Genomic DNA, 24,292 nt, shown 5'->3' on the forward strand with positions numbered 1-24,292 from the left:
GTTCCTTACAGTAATCTCACAGATGGCTTGGGGGATTTCCTGAGTGAAACAGATTATGGGATTGAGGCCTAATATGTAAAATGCTTTGAATGGCATTCAGCCATAACTTGCTATCTAACTATAAACATAATCAACATTATCCTCTTAATATACTTTGGATTATTCTTTCAGCTATTGTTATTCAGTAATTTTTCTGTGCCTTATTTGTAATAATGAATGTAATATTTCTGGCTCTGTATTTATCAACGCTAGTGCTATTGTTAAAACCACTGAAAGAAAAATACAAAGTCAGATTTTATGTTCAGAAGATTAAAACATAATCCCTGCAATTGAATTATATTGTTTATAGTCTGATCATTACAGTAAAGTGATTGAAATGCTCATTTTAATTTTAAAATGAACTATGTGTGATGACTCAGAGCTACAACTGCAATATATCTTCTTGGTCTTTACACCATACAGTTTAAGAGTACAAAACATCTGAGTCTTTTAGTGTAATTATGTAGCAGTTTTCATATGATACTTGAGTCCTTCAGTCACGCCATGGCACTTGCTAATTTCTCTCATAGAGGTCTTAGTTCTATGTTACCCAGAAAGCAATTGCAGTCTAAGTGAAGAACAGATGGGGTGGCAGAGAGTAGGTAACAAGAGCTACAAGATTTCCTGCATTTGAAAACAGAAAATGAGACTTAGGTTTTGCCAGGACTCATGACCGAAACAAAGTGTTACATTAACTAGATATTTCTGTAATGTGATTATTGTGAATTAGAATATTTGGATAAAAATAATTATGTGAATTATTATGTCTTTCCCCAAAAATCTTGTTAGTCAAATGATTATTTCTTTTTAAACATGTTGTTTAAAGGAGTATAAAATTGTGGTTATTTTGAGACAGTATAGAAATAGATTTGCACTCTTGCTTATTTTAGGAAAATGTTTGAACCCTGCTTATCAGCAGAAAGAAATCCCTGCAATGTTAAACTTTGTTATCTGTCAATTAACCATAATGTAAAAAAGACATAATAGAACAAGGTGACACATTTGCTGAATGATGAACTTAATCTTTAAATATAACTGTTACACAAGATGAACTAGCATCAAATTAACATTAGATTCTTGATTTTCAAAATCATGAGGAGTATGCAATTACTGCAATTGCACATAGAAATTACTGTTTATGACCAGTTACACATTTGTCTGTTTCATTAGCTCATTTATGCATGCAATTCAGGTAATTGGGACTGTGAATTAGACACCTATTTGGCAAAAAAATTTTAGGGAGATTATCTGCTCAGAACCATATAACTAAATTCCCTTTAAGGCTCAAGGCCAGTCACTAGGATACAATACTTTTCATGCAAGAGATTTGAAGGACATTAAGAAGGCAGAATTACTTGTAAAATATTATCATGAAAAGCTGTTATGTTGTACTATTCTGTGTTTTCCATATATGAGAAAATATGCCACAGCGCCTTGAGGAACCCTAAACCCTGTAGCTTTATTTCAGCCCTAGAGGAAAAAAAAAAGTAATTTATGAAAATATTTGGCAAAATGTCAGAATGGAAAAAAGAGGAGTAGGCAGACAAATTTAAATCTTTAAAATAGTTGAAGATACATCTGCATGTGACTTCTTAGTGCTTAGATACCTTTTTGACTGGTACATCACTAAATATCACTGATCAGGAGAAGGGACAGATTGAAACAAAGGATTCTTCTTATAAATATAGTTGAAAATAGTATCATAAATTGTCAGAATAGAGAACAGATAGAAGCATTTTTTAATTGAAAAAATATACTTTATATAACATCAAAGACTGGCTTAGCCTTTGACAGAGAAAACCAGCTCTGAAAAAAAGGTAAAACTGTAGGAAGTAACAGAATGTTTATCACACAGAAAATTTATGAAACCAATCTACTTACACCCTAGGCTTTCCAACTCAATGATATTCAGACATTATATATGTAATGATGCAGCTGGTGAAGGCTGAAAGGATCGTACTCTTTCTAGATTGACAGGTTTTCAGTATCGCTCTATTTTGCCACTGCTGCCTTAGGTAATCTTGGACCATTCTTGTTTTCTGATAAATGTAATAGTGAAATAGTGGTGTATATGTGCCACATACCTCTAAAGTTTTTTAGAGTATTTGATACCTTCCAATTGAATGCTTTTCCTGGATAGTATCCAATGTCCTGTAGAAATTATGCTCTGCTGAATTCTTGAGGCCGTAGAAAAAGAGCATATTGTTATTATATATTAAATGTCACATTTTTTCCCGTTGCCATTGCCTTTTTCTCTTCCTTCAGCTCCATAGTAAATCTTTTGGAAAAGGGGTAATAATTTAAGACAATCTCAATTTGTACACTAGATTCTAGTAGTAAGCAACAAACTGCATTAAAGTGTGTGTATGAATTGAAATTTTCAGATATGTCCTGGTCAAAAAGCAAAATGTTTTGTACTAATCTGGTCAGAAGAAAAGAACAGATCATTGCTTTCCTATTTCATGGTTGGTTGGCTTTTTTAAAGATCTTACCTTAAAACTTCAATGAAGAGTTTGAATTTTCAGATCACGAGCAGCAGAGAATAATAAAACAAAATATAGGATTCTGTAACAGTGAACAAGAGAAAGAAAGTAAAGGAATTTGTGAAGATAAAGGCATTGATATATAACATCTACTTGTATTTCAAGTTTGGAAACCTTGTTTGGTAAACTAGGAACTAAAGAACTAATTTTAAATTCTTTATCTTATCTTTTTATGGAGCTTCCACAAGTACTTGGAAGCAGTGTTCTCAGCTTGGGTGACACTGATGCTGCCATGTCAGGACACTGGTGTCACCAGTAATTTGAACAGATCAGTTCTCCATGGCTATCTGAACTTTGACTTTAATATCCTTCTTCCTTGGCTGTAGTCTTCCACACCACTTTTAACTCTAGATTTCTTTTATTTTGTTATTCACTGACATACTAAAACTTATCTGCAGTGTATACTGCTTCTCTGTGATTCTCTCTCTTAGGTCTTGAATTTTTGCTCGGCTCACACAGCTTTTACCTTCCTCCATTTCTACATTCACATGAAAAGGACTTTTCTTTCTGATAGTCCTCTCATGTTTCCCTCTCTGACATGGCAGGGTAATCACTCAGGAAGACTCTGCAGTTAGACAGAGTGTAAAAACTTAGTGTAACTTAATAACATATGATAACTTGATAACAGTGTAAAAACTAAGATCAGCTAGTAACTAGGATTAGCTACTTATTGGTGAATCTTCATGTTAATTGTTCCAGAATAGCATGTCTTTGCCTTCTCACAAAATCACAGCACCTTTGTGAGAAGCCTCTATCAAAATCCTTCTCCTGGTGGAAAGAATCTTAATGCATATGTTATATGATCTCAAGCAGACCTATGCTTTTTACCACTTTGGAGAGCACTGTATGACAAAAAACATTTGAACAGCATTGTATCTGAGTATGATTTTCCAAGTCATATTGTCCTAAAAGTCTGTTCCTGTATCTTTGAGTGGGAGAGCATTTATCAAGGAAGAGTCATCAACATAACCATTCTGATCTGTTAATGATTCATGACAAGCTCTGAAATATCCCCCCTTCCTTGACTGAAGTATAGTGGCCATTCCTTGTCATCTTGATGGTATCTGTGATAATAAGTTAGGAGAAAAAAAAATCTATAACATCTTCAGAGGATCTATGAGGACAAAGAGCATTTTCTCTAGGTCATTGAATCCTCTAATTACAAGTTTTACAGAATGTAGTAAAGAGAGTTGTTATGAAATGTGTTTAACTTCCCACAAAACTCCTGAGGAGGTTTAATTGGCAACTGCATCCGTGTTGCTAATATAGAATGTAAATTATCTGATAGTCTTAAGAAGAATTTCTAGCCTATATCTCTGTTCATGAGCATTAAGGGATATAACCAAGAATATCTAAATTACTGAAGTCAATACAAATTTTAACAAAGCTCCCTTGATGTACAGGAGTGTATAAATCTTGTACAAATCAATCTTCTTCTGTACAGTCTGTCAATGTCTGCCTTCTCTTCTGTACATGGATTGTTCTATAAAAAAACTCTGTTCTATTAAAAAACTCTGTTTTTCTTCTATACTATAGAATCAATTACCTTTAAAAGCTCCTTTCAGTGAGAGATCATGGTTCAAGACACAACAGAACCCTTTAAAAAAGGCACAATTTTGAAAATTTTCTCCGCATTTAGAATATTCTTCTAATTCTAATATTGACATGAGTTGTGGATGAAAATCCATTTTTCTGATAAATTTTAATCCAAGGGAGAATAAAAACAGAAAAAAACAAAAATATTTCTATTAGAAATATCATAGTACAATGGGTTAGGTTTAATCTAGGTTAAGAGATGAACAGTTTAGTTAGCTTTAATGCATTGCTGTATATACAGCATAACAAGATTTTTTTGAGAAATATGGGCCTTATATCTCCGTGAGTCTCTACTGAAGACAGTAAACCTTTAAAATAATATGAAAAGGATTTCAAAGTGAATTATTTAAAGATTAAAATTAGACATTTAAGCAGTAAATTCTAATGATTTAGCAAAAATGAAAATACCCTAAATCTTCACTGTTTCACAAAGCCCTTGACATTTTCCTTAATGACATGAGGCTCTTCTGTACTACTTCTATTCTATCATAAAATTCAAAAAGTTAAACAGACATGAGAAAAAAGCTTATTAGAGTAAGAAAAAATATGTATAAAGATATGTATATTTTGATTAGACATTTTATTATATTTTCTCATCATTTATAATAATACAATTTAAAATGTTAGCGTATGCATTTAAAAATAAATATTCACCAAAGTTTACCCAATAAAACACAAACAAATACCTCGGAACATTATTTTAACTTTTCATAGTGCTTTTTAAATGTTATAGAAAAACAATAGTCTGTCTTTTGCATATGTTGCAGCTGCAAATGGAAAGCACTTACTGGAATTAAGTTAATCTGGGCTTCCAAAGGGAAAACTCCCATGTTTCTTTGGAAAGAAAACAGAAACTCTTACAAAGAGGTCCTGCATAACCTCATCATCCCATTATTAAAGCTCAGACATGCTTGCCCAAAAGCATGCTGCATAAAAAGTATCAGCAAAACCCTTCCCAGTGCTGGTAACAGAATTGGTCCTAACATTGATTCCTGTTGTCCAGTAGGAATGTCAGTCACAAGGATCAAGAAGGCTAGCCAAGATATCTTAGCTGTGTTGGTTTGGCTCTCATTAGTAAGGGTTGTACCATAAAAAAAATCAGTGCTCCCCTGGAAATTTAAGTATTCACCATAATAAGGTTTGCATCATATTTACTGTAGACCATTGTCCAGTAGAGTTTCTGTTGCTGGTCTTGTCATGGAAGTTGTCCTGGCCTCTTTTTTGACTTGCCATGCCTACTCTGGCTTCATCTCTCTTGTGGTTTTATTCCTTTGCTCCACACTGTGCTGTTTAGTGAGGGCAACATATGGCCCATGCTATTAACAAAGAGTTCTGGTGCTTAATGCAACAGAGCCATGAAAAAGGAGTCTACAATCACTACAGGAAGAAATAAGAAACGTTTATGAAGGTCACATGAAAGCATTAGGAATTTCAAGCATGGTATTTCTATTGCATAGATTCTGCAGACCTCAAAAATATCTCCATAAGTAATCTTCACAGCTGCCAAATAGTGTTTCAGACTGGGATTTAAAAACAGTGAAGCAGTTTCAAAAAAAGCAGAGTTGAGCTGGAGAGATTGCCTAGGCCTTCAGGATGTGCTATATCTCCAGTGATCTGCGTGCCCCAAGAGTCTTTCATTTGCTCAATATGAAAAGGAATTGTATTTCCTTTTTTTGCAGAAAAAAAATAGTGGTGTCATTTAAACAGAGCTTTGCAAATAAATGCACTTCATTTTGGCCTAAGCACTCACCTGTAAGTTAGAGAGAGCACGTATGTGCATGTGTGCATGGACTTCTTTGTGTTCTTGTGTGAACAGAAGCAATTCTAAGAACTTTAGGAAATTTAGATTAATACTATTTAGGTTTCTTTGATCTTTCTTGGCCTTTCAGTAGTTTGGCTGAATCAAGACAGAATTATTTCTCATAAAGAAAGTAACCTGACCAACAAGGACTCTCTTACCCCAGAAAGAGATTTTTTTTTTTTTTTCAAAGAGACAGCTAAGGTCAATTTTTACTTGAAATTTAGATTTAATCTTAAAGATATGAGCTTCCATGACATCCTAAACTAACCAGAACTATCTCCTTGCATTGTTTATAAAAATTTTGTAACTCTTATTACTCTATCTTACTCTATTTTGTGAATGGATGTTAAATTGTTTAGAACCAAAAGTGCAACTGACCAGTCATTGTCAGTCTCTACCCTACGCAACAGGCCAAGGGGAAAGAAAATAAATATCATCAAAAACTGAAATGTAATGATTTATTCTAATATTTAAAAGGATATCAAACTCTCACTGAAATCAACAGCAAAACTTTTATTGAGTCCAGCAGAGAAAGGATTTCAGTCACCAAGTAAAACAAAGAAATTTAATCCCTTCAAAATTAATAAGGAAAAAAAAATTTAAAAGGCAGCTTGTGTTTTGCTTGAATCGTCTTTTAAAATTATGCCAATGACAGCTTAAGGTGTACAGAGCTGCTTGGACAAAAATGAAATTAGGTCTTATCCTAAATGAAGTCACTGTGTTCAGTCTGAATTATGGTTTCTCAGGAAAAGCTGAATTAATGTTTGCTTTGCTCTATTTTGTATGTCAATGAGTATACATGTGTCTCTACTGCTCCTGACTTGTACCAGGACTAGAATCTGTAGGCAAGAAAAGTTGTAGCATTTCACAGTCAGGCAATAAATATCCCAAGTCTCCCACAGGAGCTTTCCTGCTTAGGTTTCCTGACAAGAGGGTCAGGATAAATGCAGATAAGCCTCATATAAGGATCTGAACTTTAGAAAGCTAATGTGAACCCAAACATCTCCAAACTTCTGGTATTCAGTCCCACTGACTAGTGTTTGCTATATGCATGCCTCTCTACCAGAAGGAATCTGTGGCTATATTTTACTTCCCTGCTTACCTCAGTTTCTCAGACAGGATAGGATGAGCTGACAATTCCTTCCAGAATCAGACTTTCCATAAGAACATGGGCCATCTGGAGCAGTATGGTAAAGAAGCTCTAAGAGCACCTTCTTCTTCCAGTTCCTGTGCAGCATTCCTGTGACACAATGCCCCGTAACTCATGTGCATCCCTAAATTTAGATTCCACTCAGCACTGGCAGAGTAGCACGCTGTTCTTACCAGGCCTGATTTCAAGTGCTGCATTGTTAGCGTGCTTCTGTTATCTCCCCTCCCACCATTGTCCAAGAATTAGCTGCTCTCCTAAGAGAATAACAAAAAGACAAGGTGTTGTCAAGATGGGTGGAGGAAATTCAGATTGAAACACCCCATTTCTTGGTCTTTGTTGAATCTTACTTGCATTTCTACCGGCCTTGGTCCTTCATCCCTTATTAAAAAATAAATAATTCCATCTCAGAGGTTACTTTCCTTCAAGGTCTGTTCTGTTCAATCCAGCCACTTTGCAAGAAAATTATTCTATGCTGCTTCTTTTTATTTTTCACCAAAGAATTAGTTTTTTACCTGAATGTCCCATTCATCACTGCTTTAATTTGCAATATTCATGTTCACTAGACTACTTCTTATACTACATAAAGTATAAGAGTCTACAGAAAAAAAATGACTAAATGAAAAGTTCATTGCTGGCCTTGCTGACTGATTCTGTCATGTAGCCTTCCAGCTGCATATATCCTTATTTCATTCTTGTAAATATATTGCAGGCTTTTAAAGGTGAGGTCTTTTTGTATGTGTCTTACACTGTCCATGAAGTGTGGCTCAGGACTAATGCTGCTGGTGGGCAGCAATCCTGTTAATTAAGAAAAAGTAGCAATAACAATAACTGCACTTGAATTTCGTATTGTAGTCAATGCCAAATCCTCCAGAGCACCTTGTGTTTCCTTGAGTCACCCAAAATTTGTGCATATAAGGATCCCTCTTTATGCAGTTGGCCCTTTGTAGTTTTGTAACTATTCCTAGCTAAAAAAAGTAAGTGCTTCAATTAACAGATGGGGTTCATATTTCACAGTGCAAAAGACCTGCCTAAATTCCTAATAATTATTTGCTCTGCCTCTTAATTTAGCTGTGTACATATCTGCATAGAGCCCACTACATTTACTGCTTCAGAAATAACAAGTTTTGCTGGTGTTAAATATACACTTAATATCCGACATTCTAAATGTGAGCTGCTCAAATTGAGAGGAAATAAATTTATTCAAGAAATGGGATTACTTCCTTAAGTCATAAATAGCTCTTTCCATAATACCCATTTACAAAGTCCATCATTCTCATTTACAGAAATTTCTCTCATTGGTAGCTGTTAGGGTCAACAGTGGGGCTAGATGGAGATGAGATGTGAATGGAAGCTCAGTGACTGTTTTTCTCAGATTTGAGCAAGAATGCTTATCTTGCATTAGGCAGCATAATTGGGAAATAGGGGTCACAGTCCTTTAATACTTCTATGTAATCATCCCCCAGAAATTTCATAATAAATATAGACATCTCAAAGTTACCTGGACACTGAATAATGCAACTTGAGAGCTTGAAGGAAGAAAATTATGTCAGTGGGATTAATTGGTGGAATGATTTGGCAATGAAGATTCTGCAGCCAGGGATGTCATCATCTTTGCTTAGGTTATTGGCAGTCAACATCCCTGCCACCTCCTGTACATCTTCCATACAAAGCTTCACTTCGCAAAGCTCAATGCCTCAGCTTGTGGTTTTCAAGATGCATACAGCTCTGAACCTTGCTATGCAAATTAAGGCAGATTTCATGTGGTTTTTCTGGGCCCCAGAGGCATGCAAAATGCTACAAGTTCAAAGGAAGAAATGGTCTTGGATTAAAGAGAATCTTGTTGTAAGGACCTTGGGCTTTCAAATTATTCTCGTGTGTCACCTAGCACCAGAAATTTAAGGAACCAAAAAAATCAATCTAACTCATCAGAACTGAAGCACTCCAAAAAAAATGGACATTACAGAAGTCCAAGCAGCACTTCAACATCTAATTACTATGAGTAAAGTGTCATGGAAGGAAGACAGAAGGAAGCTCTTTTCTATCAGTAAATGACACACACTTAATATATTTAACAGTTTTGATTAATTCAGGCAGAGTATGCAAATAATTAAACTACGTTTTAGAAATTAGAGGAGATATACATTACATGTGGAAATAATCCACTGAAGAGTCATAGGTGGTACAGGAAAGTGGAGCTGTGGAACAGCTTTTGTGAAATCTGAAGGTGAAGAGACTTCCATTTCAACCAGACAGGTACAATCCCTAGCACAAGTCTCTGGAGAAATGTGTCAGGGAGAGAGAGAGATAGGCAATAACAAGAAGAATATTAAAGTATACAAGAATATGAAATTCTAAACAAGTTAGTGTAGGATGAGCACTACTCTGATGCTCTACACATACCTAAGAAACCTCACAACAAGAGGAATTTGTAGCTCGAAGTGTAGTGTATTGCTCAGTTTCAGAAGGAAGAATTAAGCATGTAAAACTCAGAGAAACATTCTATAAATGTGAGAATTTTTTGAAGACAATAACAAGAGAATCACATTGAATAAATCTGTTTAAAACAAGAAAGAAGTGGAATACATCTATATTATGCTTAATATAAAAATGAATTGCCAGAAAATCAGCAAAAGTATAATTTGAGGAGACGCTGAATATTGATAAATACATTACCTCCACAACAGGCAAAATAACTTTATTAATGAAATCAGCATGGACAGACTTTGGAATTCAGGTACTCTATAAACCCAGTAAATTTTCATTTTTTCAAAAATCAAACACACATATATCTTTTAGTTTAGGTAAAATGTTCTACAAATTTTAATTTTTTTCCCCCTGTTTGTATATATTTTTCCCATGCAGAAGAAAAGTCTATTGTGGTACCTAGAGAAGTGAAAAGTAAGTTAGTTTTTGTTTTGTTTTTTTTTCCTTTATCTTCATGTTAGTTTTGTGCAAGGGACAGGAGTATATTTGTTTCTTGGATTTTAAAATATTCCTATACCTTAGCTATTTTCAATTAAATAAAAGACTCTTGCTTAAAGTCTTATGATTCTATCTTTTGGAAGATAATAAATCTTGGTTACTTATCCACATTTGTAACAGTAAAAGATCACAAAAAGAAAACTATAGTTTCACTAACTATATTTGGGTATCAATACCTAAAGCCGTGCAGCACAAACTGAAAGTAACAAATTTAGCTTTTCATAGATGAACAATTAAAAAATAACTTAGATTAGCTAGTCTTGCACTCTTGTATTCTTTCCCATCAAAAAGGGAATTCATTTCCCAAAGGAAAAATAAGAAACATAACTTTCTTATATCCTTTACCAAACTCTCAATTTTCTAATTCAAAACATTCATGAAATACGTAACTAAATTGTTTAAGCTTGTTTTAAAAAAGGAAAAAAGATTCTCCTTATTTCTACTGTTGCCCTAATAACTGCCAAAATAGAGGCAGATGCTTTTGAAATAATGTCATGTTGTTTTGTAGATGGTGCTTTAACAACAACTCTCCATGAATAACAGAAGACCTGTAATGACTATTTCAAAGATACAATTAATAAAAAGTTTTATATAGGAATATTATATATGCAGGCTCTGCATGGCATTCTACACGTGTTCCCAAGTACCATGTACAAGTTTTGTTATTATTCAGTCAGGTCTTACAAAAGAAGCAGAGCAGGTGAATGGCTATTGAGTCACCACAATAAACTCTTAGTTACACCAGGTTAATGGGCATAGTTCTTTGAATTAATATTTAAGTAATAATCTGGTGTGAAAGTTTGTTCCAGTTTTATCCTTAGCACCACATTCACTCTCTGGGTATTAAGCTGTACTTCTGAGCTGCTGGCAATAAATGACCAGCTTATCAAATCTTGAACATATTGCAGTTAGTGGATGCCCCATCCCAAATACATTTATACATACGTATATACACGCATACATACATAAATACATAGATGGTTGTTTCTGTGTTTCTGTGTAAAATAGCCATCTGAACTTCAATTTCTATTTTTAGAGAGAAAAGAGGAGAAGAAAAAGAGTGATGAAAAGAAGACTATGACTGAAACTAAGATGAAAGGTATGGTTTGGAAACATTTCTTACTGGCCTCACTCAGCTTTTACTCACACTTCTGCCTCATTTCCCATTGTTTTCTGTTAGGTTAATCCTATACTTCTGGCTGTGTTGTCCTTCTCTTAGTTGTTCAGTCACTATCTGCATGTTTCCACTTCTTCTGTATCTAGTGTCTAATGTATTCAATGTGTTCAGCATCCAATATTACCTACACTAATTTTCTGACAAATGAAATGTCCTGTTTGGTGGCCATCTATGGGCTTTTTAAACAATTTAATGGAGCCCATATATAACAGAACATAGTTATACTACAATACACAAAGCTCAGGGAATTCAGCACTCAATTCATGGTACATCAGTTTCTGAAGGTGGGGTAGATCTATTTATTTTACAGAATCACAATTGAAACTTACAGTGACCAAACTGAAAAGTCATGATGTCCATCTAAATAATATTCCAATCATATAATTCTCAGAACACATCTAAATTCCACTAAGGTGTTGCTTCATGTGAAATATTTAAGTCGTTCATTATTTTTTAATGATCTCATTGCTACTGGAATTTAAGCTAAAAGCTGCTACATTCATGCACTGATGATTTTTGCCTAACTTTTGATGAATTATTAAGGGTCCAAATCATCCATAGTTGATGCATACTGATTAATTTTCATTTTCAGCTGATTGCTCTGTGGCCAGTTGGGTGCAAGTGCTATAAGGGAATATCTGAATTCCCAAATAAGGTATATTTTTTTCAGTATGTGCCCACCAGGACTTGGTTGACTGCATATTTGAGTGTATGATTCAGAGTTCTACCACATCAAATCACTCTCTTTAATTAAATCTTAGAAAAAACAGGAAAAAAGGAGAAAGCTCATGAGAAGACAGCTGTCCCTGAAATTAAAAAAGCAGGTAAGAAATTGAACTCTGACTTTCTCTGCAATGATATCTGACTATTTAGTGTAATCACTTTCAAGTTTTAAGCATTTGAGATAAGGGTGCATGTAGTTCATTATCATTCAAGAATCCAAGTGGAGAGATAGATAGATAGATAGATAGATAGATAGATAGATAGATAGATATGTATTACAGTGTATATATAGATATATACTGTATATTATATTATTATATTATATTATATTATATTATATTATATTATATTATATATTATATTATATATATGTATATATGCATGTATCATATATACATGCAATTTTCTGTTCTGTTATCTTGGGATTTTTACAAATATAATACATTTGTAAATATAAATACATTTACAAATAAATTACAAACACTGCCTTCCCTCATACACTAAATCTATCAAGAGCATAACTAATTCCAAAAGCTACATGGCAAAGACTGAACGGAGAGTATATATTTTTCCATTAATTATTTTATACATACAGAACATTTTAAGTAATAAACGGAAATATTGCCATATAAAACCACTAAGTGTGGGAGAAAATAGATGGTTATTTTCTGACTTTTTACTCATTCCCAGAAAAGAATTTTTTAAAAGTTTAAGTTAGTGAATATCCTAAACCTAATTGATTGTTTCATGCATAAAAATATAAATATTTCAGTAAGATTAGAAATTAGCAATTTGGATCTTGTCTACACTAAAAATGCTGTGTTTTTATTCCGTTACTTCAGTAAATCTGCAAGTATATTTAATGCAGAAATGCAAAAGTGTCTCAAGTAAGTGACACAGCCTGCAAAACTGTCTCATTAAAATCAAGGAGAAACAAAATGCTCAGTATAGTGGTTGGTCACCATCTGAATACCTAGACACACTGATTCCAATTGATGCTTTATCTGTCACTTTCTATATAACATTCTACAAGCCCTCAAGTATTCAGATTAACATTTCTGTAGATTAGTGCAATGCCTAAAGCCACGGAGAAAGGTTCAAAATAGGATGTAACTATTCAGGGCTATATTTGCTATGTTGTCAAGGCAAGCCTTGTTCTCTCTTTTCTAATTATTTAAATCTGCTGAATGTTATCAAAAGCTGAAAAGATCTATATCCCATTGTTTACTAATATTGTGATTTACATATGCAAATTTCAATAAGCAACCGGGTTTTTTTTGTGCCACTGAATCATATGTGGACTGCATAAGTTTTGTTATTCAAGTGTTTATGTATGGGAAGAAAAATAGTAATTTATGTTTGGGAAAATACAAAAATGCACAGATTACTGGGGAAAACTATCTTGGTAGCCCCATATTTAAATATGACTTTTATAGTAGGGAGCTGTACACACTGAAGAAGGGATAGAGATGAAAGAGAATATTCTTTTCCTAGTTAAGTTGCATATTTTAATGTATAAACACAGGTTTATAAAGAACATAATCTAACAATTCAAATATCTTTCATAATTTCATTCTGGTTCTAAGCTTGTATTTCACTTGAGAATACAGAATTGTAAAAGATTACATTTTATGGCACAGCTGCAGCATAAAGTTATTAATATGTTCATCTTCACAAGCAATTGCTAAATCCAGTGAGTCATCCTACCAATGCTAGAAAGACACAAATTAGACAAACCAAGTTATCTGCACATTTCTATCCCTTTTATTAGCTCTGTAGGTTGCTGCATTTTTGGAGTTTACTAGCCTTTGTCTAAGAGGATGGCAATTCATAATGTATTCCAGCTACACGTGTTGCTGTTATTCCTCTTTCAGCTTGTTTTTTGAATGTATGTGCGCTTTCTACCTTTGGCAGTACCCACTGTTATCCCTAATATGTTTTAAGCCTGAAATAATTGACATATTTGATCAACGGAATAGTAGTGCATAGCCCAGTTTTGGAATGAGGCACCTCGATGTCTTTACATAATTTGGGCAGACACAGAAAATCAACCTCTGAGCAGTTGAATCAGCAGAATACATAAGTATCCAAAAGCAAAGAACAGTTTCCAGTTTTCTTACCTTTTCCCTTTAAAAGGCTAGGCAGAGGCCATTGCATTGAAAATAAACTCCTCACCCTGATTTTCAAACTCTTGCATTGCCTCTGAATGTCTCTGGTTTGTGTCGCATTTCGCTTCCCCTGACCTTTGCAATCCATGAAGCCAAGGTGTTTTCAGGGCAAACTGCCTTCTCACTGCCACCCACACTCATCCCCACACCAGTGGGCAGCTCCTTCTGCTCCGAGGTCCTCCTGACACCCAAGTCCCACCACTGCTCCACACCCTTGCATGCTTTCTCCCAGAAGACTCATGTCTGGCTGGAGGCCCGTTAACCAGGCATTCCCTATAGAGGAATGGTGACATGTACAAGCTGTCAGGCTCGAGAGAGAGAGAGGAAGGAGTGCTCTGAAAGCACTAAGTGATAAAAACATCTCTAAAATAATGTTCTGAGAGAAGCACCTCTCTATATTCCTCTCCATCTCTCTTGCTCTAACAAGGAATGCTTGTAATTGCAAATACTGAATATATTTTCAGATTAATATTTTAGATTGGTCCTTTGGTCCAAGAGACAATTTTATCTCTACTGCTACCAGAATGGAGGTTTTATTATTGCTATTCATTAACTGCATCCCTGTGATATATTTATTTGCATGCCAGCTCACTCTTTCTCCAATTCTCTCCCATTTCACTCTCTCTCTCTCTCTCTCCCTCCTCTCTGCTGCTGCAGAGGATCAAGAGTCATCTAATATGAAATGTTCTCAGTCTTTAGTACAGAGCAAACTGGATGATTCTTAATTAGCTTTTAAAAGTGCTTTGTAGATAAAACCACATTAATCCTCTGACCTTCAGCTCATACAAAAGCATTGTGTTAATTGTCCTGAAAAATAGATAATTCCATTGTTACAAACTCAGAGGTCTAACTTAAAAAAACATAATCATTGGACACAAGGGTCTGGCAGAGTCAGACTTCAAAACCTTTTACAAAAATCTATCCAGTGCTACTCTGGATAGAGAAGGAGCTGCATCTCCAAATCCCCTTTAAGGTGTTTGCTACACCTCAACAGATATAAGCTTTTGGCAGGCTCTCCCAGAGTTTGTCATTGTGCTTGGGACACATCAGCCCAGGGGGCTCCAGTCTGCAACCTGACTGAGAAAAGGGATCCTCTGTGTTAAAGCTTTGGTGTCCAACCCTACATGAAAATGAATATACAGAGACTGGTGCTTTCAAGCACTAATAGTTTACTTGCAGATTTTTTCCTGATGGTCCCTTTCACAGAGTCTGGAACTTCCCTGCTCCTTCTTGAATCAGCTTTCCTAGAAAATATATTCACATCAGCCTTTGTCTTTGTTGCAAATTCCTTTCCCACTTTGTTTTGGTTCTCAAAACAAACCACATTGCTAAAATGAGTTTATCAAGCAATAAGGATAATCAGCGTGAATCATCACACCATTTCCTACCTAAAATTCTGTTTCAACTGTCATTAATGATCTTCCTGTTATATTTGCATTTTTTTTGGTAACAAATCTTATAATTGCTTTAGGAAAATCATTAGTGTCTTTTTCTCCACTTTCCATGAGGAAATTCAGGTACAGACATGAAATCCAGGCCAGTTATCCACATATTTATCTTCTGTTTATACATATCTTCTGAAAGCTAAACCAGTGCTAGCTGGATTAAAGATCCCAAATTTTTGTACACTTTCACTATTTCCCTTGTGATTAACCAGAGCCATCAGGCAATGCAACTGATGTCTAGGAAGAAAATGATTTTGCTAAAATCATAAAACCTTATCAGCAGGACTAGTGTTCAAGAATCCCTTGGTTCTGACCTCAGTGACAAATATTTAAAGGCCACCACACTTAGGTACCTCCCTTAGCAGTTCTGGTGTTCAGATCTATTTGTCCCAGTTCATGATCTGACTTCCATTTTGTTGTGTTGGTGTGTGCATGCTCTCAACAGAGCATACAAGTCCCTACAAATGAGCATTGGAGCCACTCCATAAATAAAGGAACTAGCTTGCAGTGGTTGCATACCCATTTTTTGTATCTACCACACAATCACAGAATCATTTAGGTTGGGAAGGACCTTTAAGATTGTTGAGTCCGACTATTGATATAGCACTGCCAAGTCACCCTAAACCGTATCCCTACACATTTGAAAATCTTTTCAATACCTTCAGAGCTGGTGACTCAACCATTTCCCTGGGAGGCCAGCTCCAGGGCTTGACAACCCTTTCGGTGAAGAAATTTTTCACAATATCCAATCAAAACCTCCCCTAAACAGCTTGAGTCCATTCCGTCCTGTCTTATTGCTTGATATCTGGGAGAAGAGACGAACACCTGCCTCACTGCAACCTCCTTTCAGGTAGTTGTAGAGAGGAATAAGGTCCTACCTTAAGCCTCCTCTTCTCCAAGCTAAACAACCCAAGCTCCCTCAGCCACTCATAAGGTTTGTGGTCCAGACCCTTCACCAGCTCTGTCTCTCTTCTCTGGATACACTTCAGTACCTCAATGACTTTCTTGAAGTGAGGGGCCCAAAACTGAACAGAGGTTTCAAGGTATGGCCTCAGCAATACCAAGTATAGAGGGACAATCTCTTCTCTAGTCTTGCTGGCCACGCTATTGTTGATGCAGGTCAGGATACCATCGGCCTTCTTGGCCAGCTGGACACACTGCTGGCTTACTTTCAGCTGGCTGTCAACCAACATCCCCATGTACTTTACTGTCAGTCAGTTTTCCAGCCACTCTTCCAACAGCCTGTAGCACTGCATGGGGTTGTTGTGACCCAGGTGCAGGACCTGTCACTTGGCCTTGTTGAACCTCATACAATTGGCCTCGGCCCATCAATTCAATCTGCCCAAATCCCTCTCCAGAACTTTCCTGCCCTCCAGCAGACCAACACTCCTGCCCAACTTGGTATTGTCCAAAAAGTTGACTGAGGGGCACTTGATCCTTTCATCCAGATCATTGATAAAGATATTCATATGGTAAGGATATATCTATGACACGTGATACTGTGTCATATGTTTCACACCAGGCAGTGTTAGCAGAGGAGGGGAGTGGTGATTTCTCTCTTTAGGTACCACAGTAAATCTTTGCCTCTTGAATAGGAAAAGTCTCTGGGGGCTTAAAATTACAGACACCAAGGTACATTTTAATTATGGCACTATAACAACCAAGTGAAGTCTCTCTGCAGTCAGGAAAGAAGCAAACTAAAAGTTTATCTTGGACATAAAAATTGAAAACAGTATCTTATGACTGCCACAAAACTGAGATAACCAGCTTATTCTTGCTACTCTGTTGCCCAGTGAGATCGAGACGGCAAGAAAATCTATCTTTAAGTCTGTCTTCTTGGAGGAAGAATGTTAGTAGTAGGTAGAGCAGAGTGGAGGTGACCAGACACGAGCAAACATGACTGACCATGCGCCAGCAAACTTTTGCATGGGTTGATCATGGATGCATTTTCTTTAAAGGACAGTCCTTGCAATTTGAAAACAAACCCACAATGGTTCAGTAGGAAATTGAGGAAAAAGACAATTTTATACACCAATAGTATCTTCTTTATTATTGCCCTCTATACAGGCAGGAAGAGAAATTCCTTTGATCATTTTTAAATTCCTGTTTTGAACAGCAATTTTAAAAATGCATTTAATTTTGTGATTATCTTGTCTCAGCTTCTACCTTTTCAGTCTTGATATTAAGCCTTCAATTACAATAAAAGAACCACTACTGACACCTGGTGGCAAATTATCTTTTTCTTGCAATCCATATGCCTGAGTGGTTTTTTGTTGTTTGCTTTCAAATATGGCTATTTAAAAAGAGTTTGCTGAAGTAATGATGAACCTACTACTTACCTCCCCATGCTGCTTATCCTTCTGCTTTCATGGCTAGAAATATGTTAGAATGTCATCTAAATGTAACACTATTCTTTGAAGAATAATTTTTGAATGTAAATACTTTCAGTAATGCCAGAGAAGTAAAATTTAATTAAAATATATCTTATGACAAAAGTTATAATTAGGGAAAAAAAGGCGCATGGCTAACCCACTGATCTAGAGAAGTAGATGCATACCACACATCCTGAAAAGCTTTGGGCAGATCTAACTGCAATAGATTAAATGTTTCACTGGGGATACAAATGTTGATTCTAGGTTTTTCCTGATGAGCAAATAGGCTGTAGGAAGACATTTATAGGAAGACATCTCTGTTCCCTCTCAAGAGCAGAGTTTGAAACTCCTCACCCTACCCTGCCCAGTGCCAGGAGTATATTTCCAGCTGAGTGTCTGACAACGTTAAGCAGCCCAGCTTGGACACTGTGATGTGTCTCATGTTCCCTTGTCTGAGAGATGTCACACGACACATGTCAGCAGATGGGAGGATGATGTGTGTTTCAGAGGAGGCCACAATGTAAGATCTGCAACAGCCAATGAGATGTGGAGGCTGTCACAATTTAGGTTGTGTACAAGGAAAAAATGGAATTGTGAAATCAGAACAAGAGAGTCAAAGGTATTTTGAAAGTGATTAGTCACATACAGAAAATGAAACATTTTTATTCACTAATTTTCTTTCTTATTAAACAAATTCTGAGGAAAAGGTAAAAAACTGAGTTACTTAGGAACTGGAGTGCACATAAAAGTGCATACATTTTGGATTGACCAGATGTGTTTTCAGAATGGCTGCTACAGCAAGCAGAAGATAGGAGTTTTGAGTGGTAGAACCCTATCTGACTCTTTTTTTATCTTTTTATTTTTAATGAAGACACTGTATTGAGTTGACCCTGGCTAGCTGCTAAACACCCAAACAGCTACTCATTCACTCCCCTCTTATCAACATGAAGGGGAGGAGAACAGGAAGAGCAAAAGTGAGAAAACTCCTGGGTTGAGACAAAGAGAGATTAATGAATCAACTCAGCCAGTTGAAGCAGAGGACACCCGTCCCCTATTCTTCCTCTACTCTCAATTGTTTTTGCTGAGCATGGCATTATATGGTAGGGAATACACCAGATACAGAGGTATTCCCTGTAATTTGGTTCAGATGTTCCAGCTGTGTCCTCTCCCAACCTTTTCCCAGCTCCCAGTAGGCACAGAGTGGGAAAAAGAAAAAGCTCTGATGCTGTGCAAGCACTGCTTGGCAATAGCCAAAACTCAAGTTTGCTAGCAAATCCAAACCACAGCATCATACAGGCTGCTATGAAGGAAATTAACTTCTCCCTCCCAGCTGAACCCAGTACAGGAACCTACAGTTTGCATTTATTTGCAGCTAAATTTAGAAAGATTAGAAGAGACAAATGTAAAAATTAAGCAACAGAAAGAATAATCAATGAGTTGCTTTGTGATTCCTCATGCAGACGAATGTATAAGAGCAATAATTAAGGAAACACAGTGTGTTATGAGCTGAAAGCTGGTTTAGGAACAAACCACATTAAAGCACATACACAAAACAAAGGAGGAACTTAAGGACCTTAGAACTGTGTGATCCTCCTCTAAGTTGTTTCTTATCAATATTTTTTTAACAGTTTTCTCTGCTAGACTGCTCATCCATCTATACATTTTTGCAGAGGTTTAGCTTGGTGTGGGTTTATACAGCCTTTAGCAAAGCCCCTGGCTCTGATTTCATCTTAATTATGATTCCAATTGGTAATATCATTGTATGAATCAATGCCCATACACAAAAGCACCTAGTTTTCCCAGATGGATGACTGCAGCTTCAGGTTTCATTTTCTCTACTACAGGCCAATCCATTCCTGACTAATAACTTGTTCATGACCCTATTCTGCATGTCAGGCCCATTCTGATTTTTTCCTTCCTACTGCTTTTCTCCAGCATCTTATTCATAAAATTTACTGGCAGTTTCCTGGCATTTTTTCATTAGTAGATGCTTCTGCTTTCACAAACTATGCATGCAGCCATCAGCACTGGTAGCATCTACCAACCCACAGAAATGCTGGATTAGGATTCCTGCACAGTTACCAGCAAGTGATGCAATTTATTCTTTTTTCTCTTACACAAACAGGGGTTAGGGTCATCTCTTAACTTTGATAACAATTTCCTGTTTGTGGGGCTTTGTACAACAAAATCACAGAAAGAAGAGATGGAAATGACCTACTAGGTCATCTAATCCTTCCTTCTGGCAATGTAGGATAATTCCTTACAGAATATCTTCAAGTGCTTTAACCAGTGTAGTTCTAAATGTCTGAAGTAACTGGGCCTCCATCAATTCCCACAGAAGATTATTCTACAATCTCACAGATCTCGCAGTTAAGAAGTATTCCATTCCAGTCTGCCTAAATTTTCCCTTGCTTAATTTTATCCCATTACTCAGAGTTATGTTCTCTTTTGACACCCAAATATAGTCTTTCTAACCTCAGGCCCCAGTTCCCTACTGTCTCATGTTATATTGACACTTACATTTACATCTGGAAGGTAGCTTTATAACTGATAAGGTGAATGCAAAATTGAGGTTGATACTTTTTCATACAGACATGAAATTATAAATCTTGTAACAGGGGACACTGACCATGGCCACACATCACCTGTATATAAAGCACTGAAGAGACTGGAAATTGCATGTAAAATTGAAGGAAGAACAAAAAAAGAAAGTCACTTGAGTTATTTAGAAAGTATGGAATTTTGGGGTTTTTTTAATAGAAGAATAAAGTATTCAGTTCATCTTTTCAGAAAGAGGTGACTTGGTTATTGTGGACACTAAGTACTTTTGCAGAAAAAGAAAAAAAAAAGGATTCCAGCTACAATAGCTCCCTCTAACATAGTAGGGACAGTTAAACAAGAATGAATGACTGGGAGCTGAAGCTAACTGAATCCTGACTGAAAATGAGGTACATGTTCTTAACACTAAGAGTGATAAACTACCCACTGCACAGAGTGGATATTGCTTTCCCTGGTGTCTGCAGAAGATGATTGTTTACCTAATGAAAAATACACATCAGCTGAACAGGTGCCTAGCTGAAATATAGGAGTCTCTGACAACAAAATATCAGACTAGAGAGCCTGATGGTGTGTTCTAGCCTTGAGCATTACAGAGGTATACCCTCAGAGATATACATAATAAGCTAAAAGAGAATGTAATGAAGAGTCAATGCAGGAATGCAGCTGGACACAACTGCCTTGCATGTTCATTGCAAAAACAGAAATTCCTTTCTGCATTACTTTTATAAGCCTTTTTAAGCTGAACACATGACTGGTAGTCATCCTCTAAGTATTTAGTCTTCCATGGAAAATAGAAAAGCCTGTTTTCCTAATTGACATTTCCAGAAATCCTCAAGACAGATATGGCTATTTAGTAAAAATCAAATTGTATCTCCCCGAACAGATAAAAACAGAAGAATAAAAACAGGTTCACAGTGAGGGAGAATGGAAAAAAAATCTGGGAGAATAGATATGCAAACACAGCAGAAAGGAAATTCCCATGGTCTCCATGTGACTTGTTGTTAGCACAAAAGGCAGCTCAAACATGTCCCACACTGAAACTTCAAAGCACTCAGTGGACTTTGAATTCTATGCTCCATCATCATCAGTGACTGACAACATGATTTCAAAGCATGCCTAAAGATGCGGCATATATATCCTGGTGGATGTACAAACACATCATGGAAGGCCAGACTTATAACTCCCATTGATTTTCTGTGAGAACTGAGCTCCTAAACACCTCTTCTGCTTTTATAAAAAGTACGGAGGCTGCAAAGTCACCATGGCGTTTCTGTGCCCTATTACCTATGGAAAGAGTTTTTCAACTGGGAATGGTAACATTAATCTATACCAGAACAAAACCAAACGCTTGTACCTTTCCAGGACATGCTTCTCTTTCAATGTTCAAAAGATAGAAATTAGATGAAATGTAAAGAGATAAAGAGTTAGAAACAAGTTTTTTCCTGCCTTCCCCTTGTGTCTCCTTCACCTCACAATAAGAACTGACTCAGTCTTAAGATTGACTCTCCATTGCAATTGATGTGGTGACTCTCAGGTGGAAGACTCATCTCCTGCTTACTTTACTAGGAATCAGCTTTAGTGGAAATTGATCCTTTCCCAGCCTTGCTCATTGTCGTGTGAAAAGGGGAGCCTTTCTTAAACACTTAATGTTTGATTAGTCTGTCCGCATCCCAGGAAAACTGAGACCCTTGTGCTCAGCATCCTGTCAGTGTCCCATTATGGGGACTCTTCAGTGAGCATTTTGCCAGATCAAAGGGTGCTTGGACTGATTTGTTCAGGGTCACAAGCCAAACAGAGAGACACCCCCCCCCCCCCCCCATCCTGGATCTCCACATCATTACCTCTGCCAGTGATTGCTAGCACCCATTAAGGACTCACATTAACAGTTCACAGAATAGCACTCTATTAATAAAATTGTGACAGGTTTAGTTTGAAGGATTGGCAGTGATAGTGACTGACTGCAAAAATGTATTCAAAGCAATGTACTAAGGAGATGATCATTCAGCATGCATTGAATACAGCTCTTACCCAATATGCGCCCCTGTGGGGGAGACAAAAGGTTCAGGCCAACGACTGAGCCCAGAAGTTATGATGGAGTCTTCCCTAACTTCTGCTGATTCTTAATTTACTTTTGTATTATTTATATACATTCAGGCAGAGCTCAAGTGAGTTTAGTCATGCATCTTTACTTTTACTCACTGAGGGGTGGTGGTACCTTGGTGGTGGGTATCTCAGTATAGTATCTGAGATAATCTTGAGACATGCATCAGTCCAAGGAAAGCTATTATACCAGAGTTTAACAGCAGGTCTTCCTCCTTAATCTCTCTTGGTTTTCAGCTCTTATGTGACTAATCCACTAAAAACTACCACCGAGTTCCCTCCTGTGCAAGGGTTTTGACAGAATCTGGCTGCAGTCTCCACTCCACTCTTACCCTCTGTTTGGTCCCACTCAGATTGTATTGTGTGAGGGAGGTTGGATATGTTGACCAGGTTCCATCCAGGGAATAGCAACGGTATTTTCCCCTGTAATTTCCATATTGGCAATACTTTTATTTACTTTTCATCCCCCCTACCCCTCCAATATGTCATACAAAGAGGTCTCCAGCACAGAAAAAGGTCTCACTGTCTGCTGCAGCTGCCCTGCCCATGAAATGTTAGTAGCAGATGAATAAATGCAATGCACATTTCAGTGGCTCTTTTGCTGAGTATCAGGAGTTGAATGCTTCCAAGTCAACACAGAGTATTTCTCCATCCAGATCTGATGTTTTGTGTTTGTTCTTTTCCGTCTTGGACTACATAAAGTAGGGAGAGATGTGAGAGCGGCAAATGGTGAATGATTTTGGTAAGATCTGGTTGACGAAGAGTTAGAAATGTCAACCCTTTAATAAATACAGATAAAAGGGAGGAGGCTTTGGTTTGAACTACCACTCACTTTTTGATGAGTTGGCAAGAGAACCTTCCTTGAGCAAAGCAGAGGAGTAATTTAGTATCTGACAGGAAACCTCTTCTGACAGTGTACTGTTAATCACATAAAGAACTTTTTGGGGAGATATGATGCTAGAAATAATCAAGCATGAAAGTGATAAATAATCTAAAGCCCATACAGGTAACCAAATAGACAGTTTGCCTTTGGACTTCCAGGTATGTAGAAAGAACTACCTGTGCTGTGCAAGCAGCTGGGTGGCATAGCTTTAATTAAAGAATCTAATTTATTTCCTCAACTCTTTTATGCTGGTTTGGGGATTAATGTAATGTTTATTTTTCCAGTCACATCCAGAAATAACAGGATTAGAATATGCCTATGCCTCAAACAATACAAAGTAAATCTCTTTAATGAAGGAAAACTGTTCTATGCCCTCAAAATAAGATGTGTATCTGAGTCGGCAGGCCTGATATTTGGGATAATTATTCTATGTTAAATGTCCATGCACAGATACATCTACCAGTTTGAAATGACATAACTATGCAGTGTTATTTTCTTCTGTTGCTAAATAGACAAGTTCATGGCTTGACTCACTGTTAGTCAGGAGGAATCTTCAGAGTCTGAGATCAGGATGATTTTCTTTCTTTTATTTTGCTTTACACTTAAAAAGAAAAAAATATTTTTCCCTTGACCTTGAAATAAAGCTTTAAAAGATTTTACTGAGTTTTGATGAGTACATATTAGATAAAGACATTCATGTCACTGAACTGAAAGTATACTTCAGTCTCTTGTGTGCCTTTCCCTTATAAAGGTT

The 24,292-nt window shown here is 36.5% G+C and overlaps 1 protein-coding gene across 1 annotated transcript in view; it reads left to right on the plus strand.

The window, feature by feature from the left end:
- The window catches only part of TRDN (triadin), a 268,183-nt gene that overhangs the window by 145,226 nt on the left and 98,665 nt on the right, over nucleotides 1-24,292 (plus strand). Inside the window, 2 exon segments of the mRNA XM_053937519.1 lie at nucleotides 11,148-11,210; nucleotides 12,050-12,112. Of these exon segments, the coding sequence (XP_053793494.1) occupies nucleotides 11,148-11,210; nucleotides 12,050-12,112 (126 nt within the window).

Source organism: Vidua chalybeata, chromosome 3, assembly GCF_026979565.1.
Source record: "Vidua chalybeata isolate OUT-0048 chromosome 3, bVidCha1 merged haplotype, whole genome shotgun sequence".
NCBI lineage: Eukaryota > Metazoa > Chordata > Aves > Passeriformes > Viduidae > Vidua > Vidua chalybeata.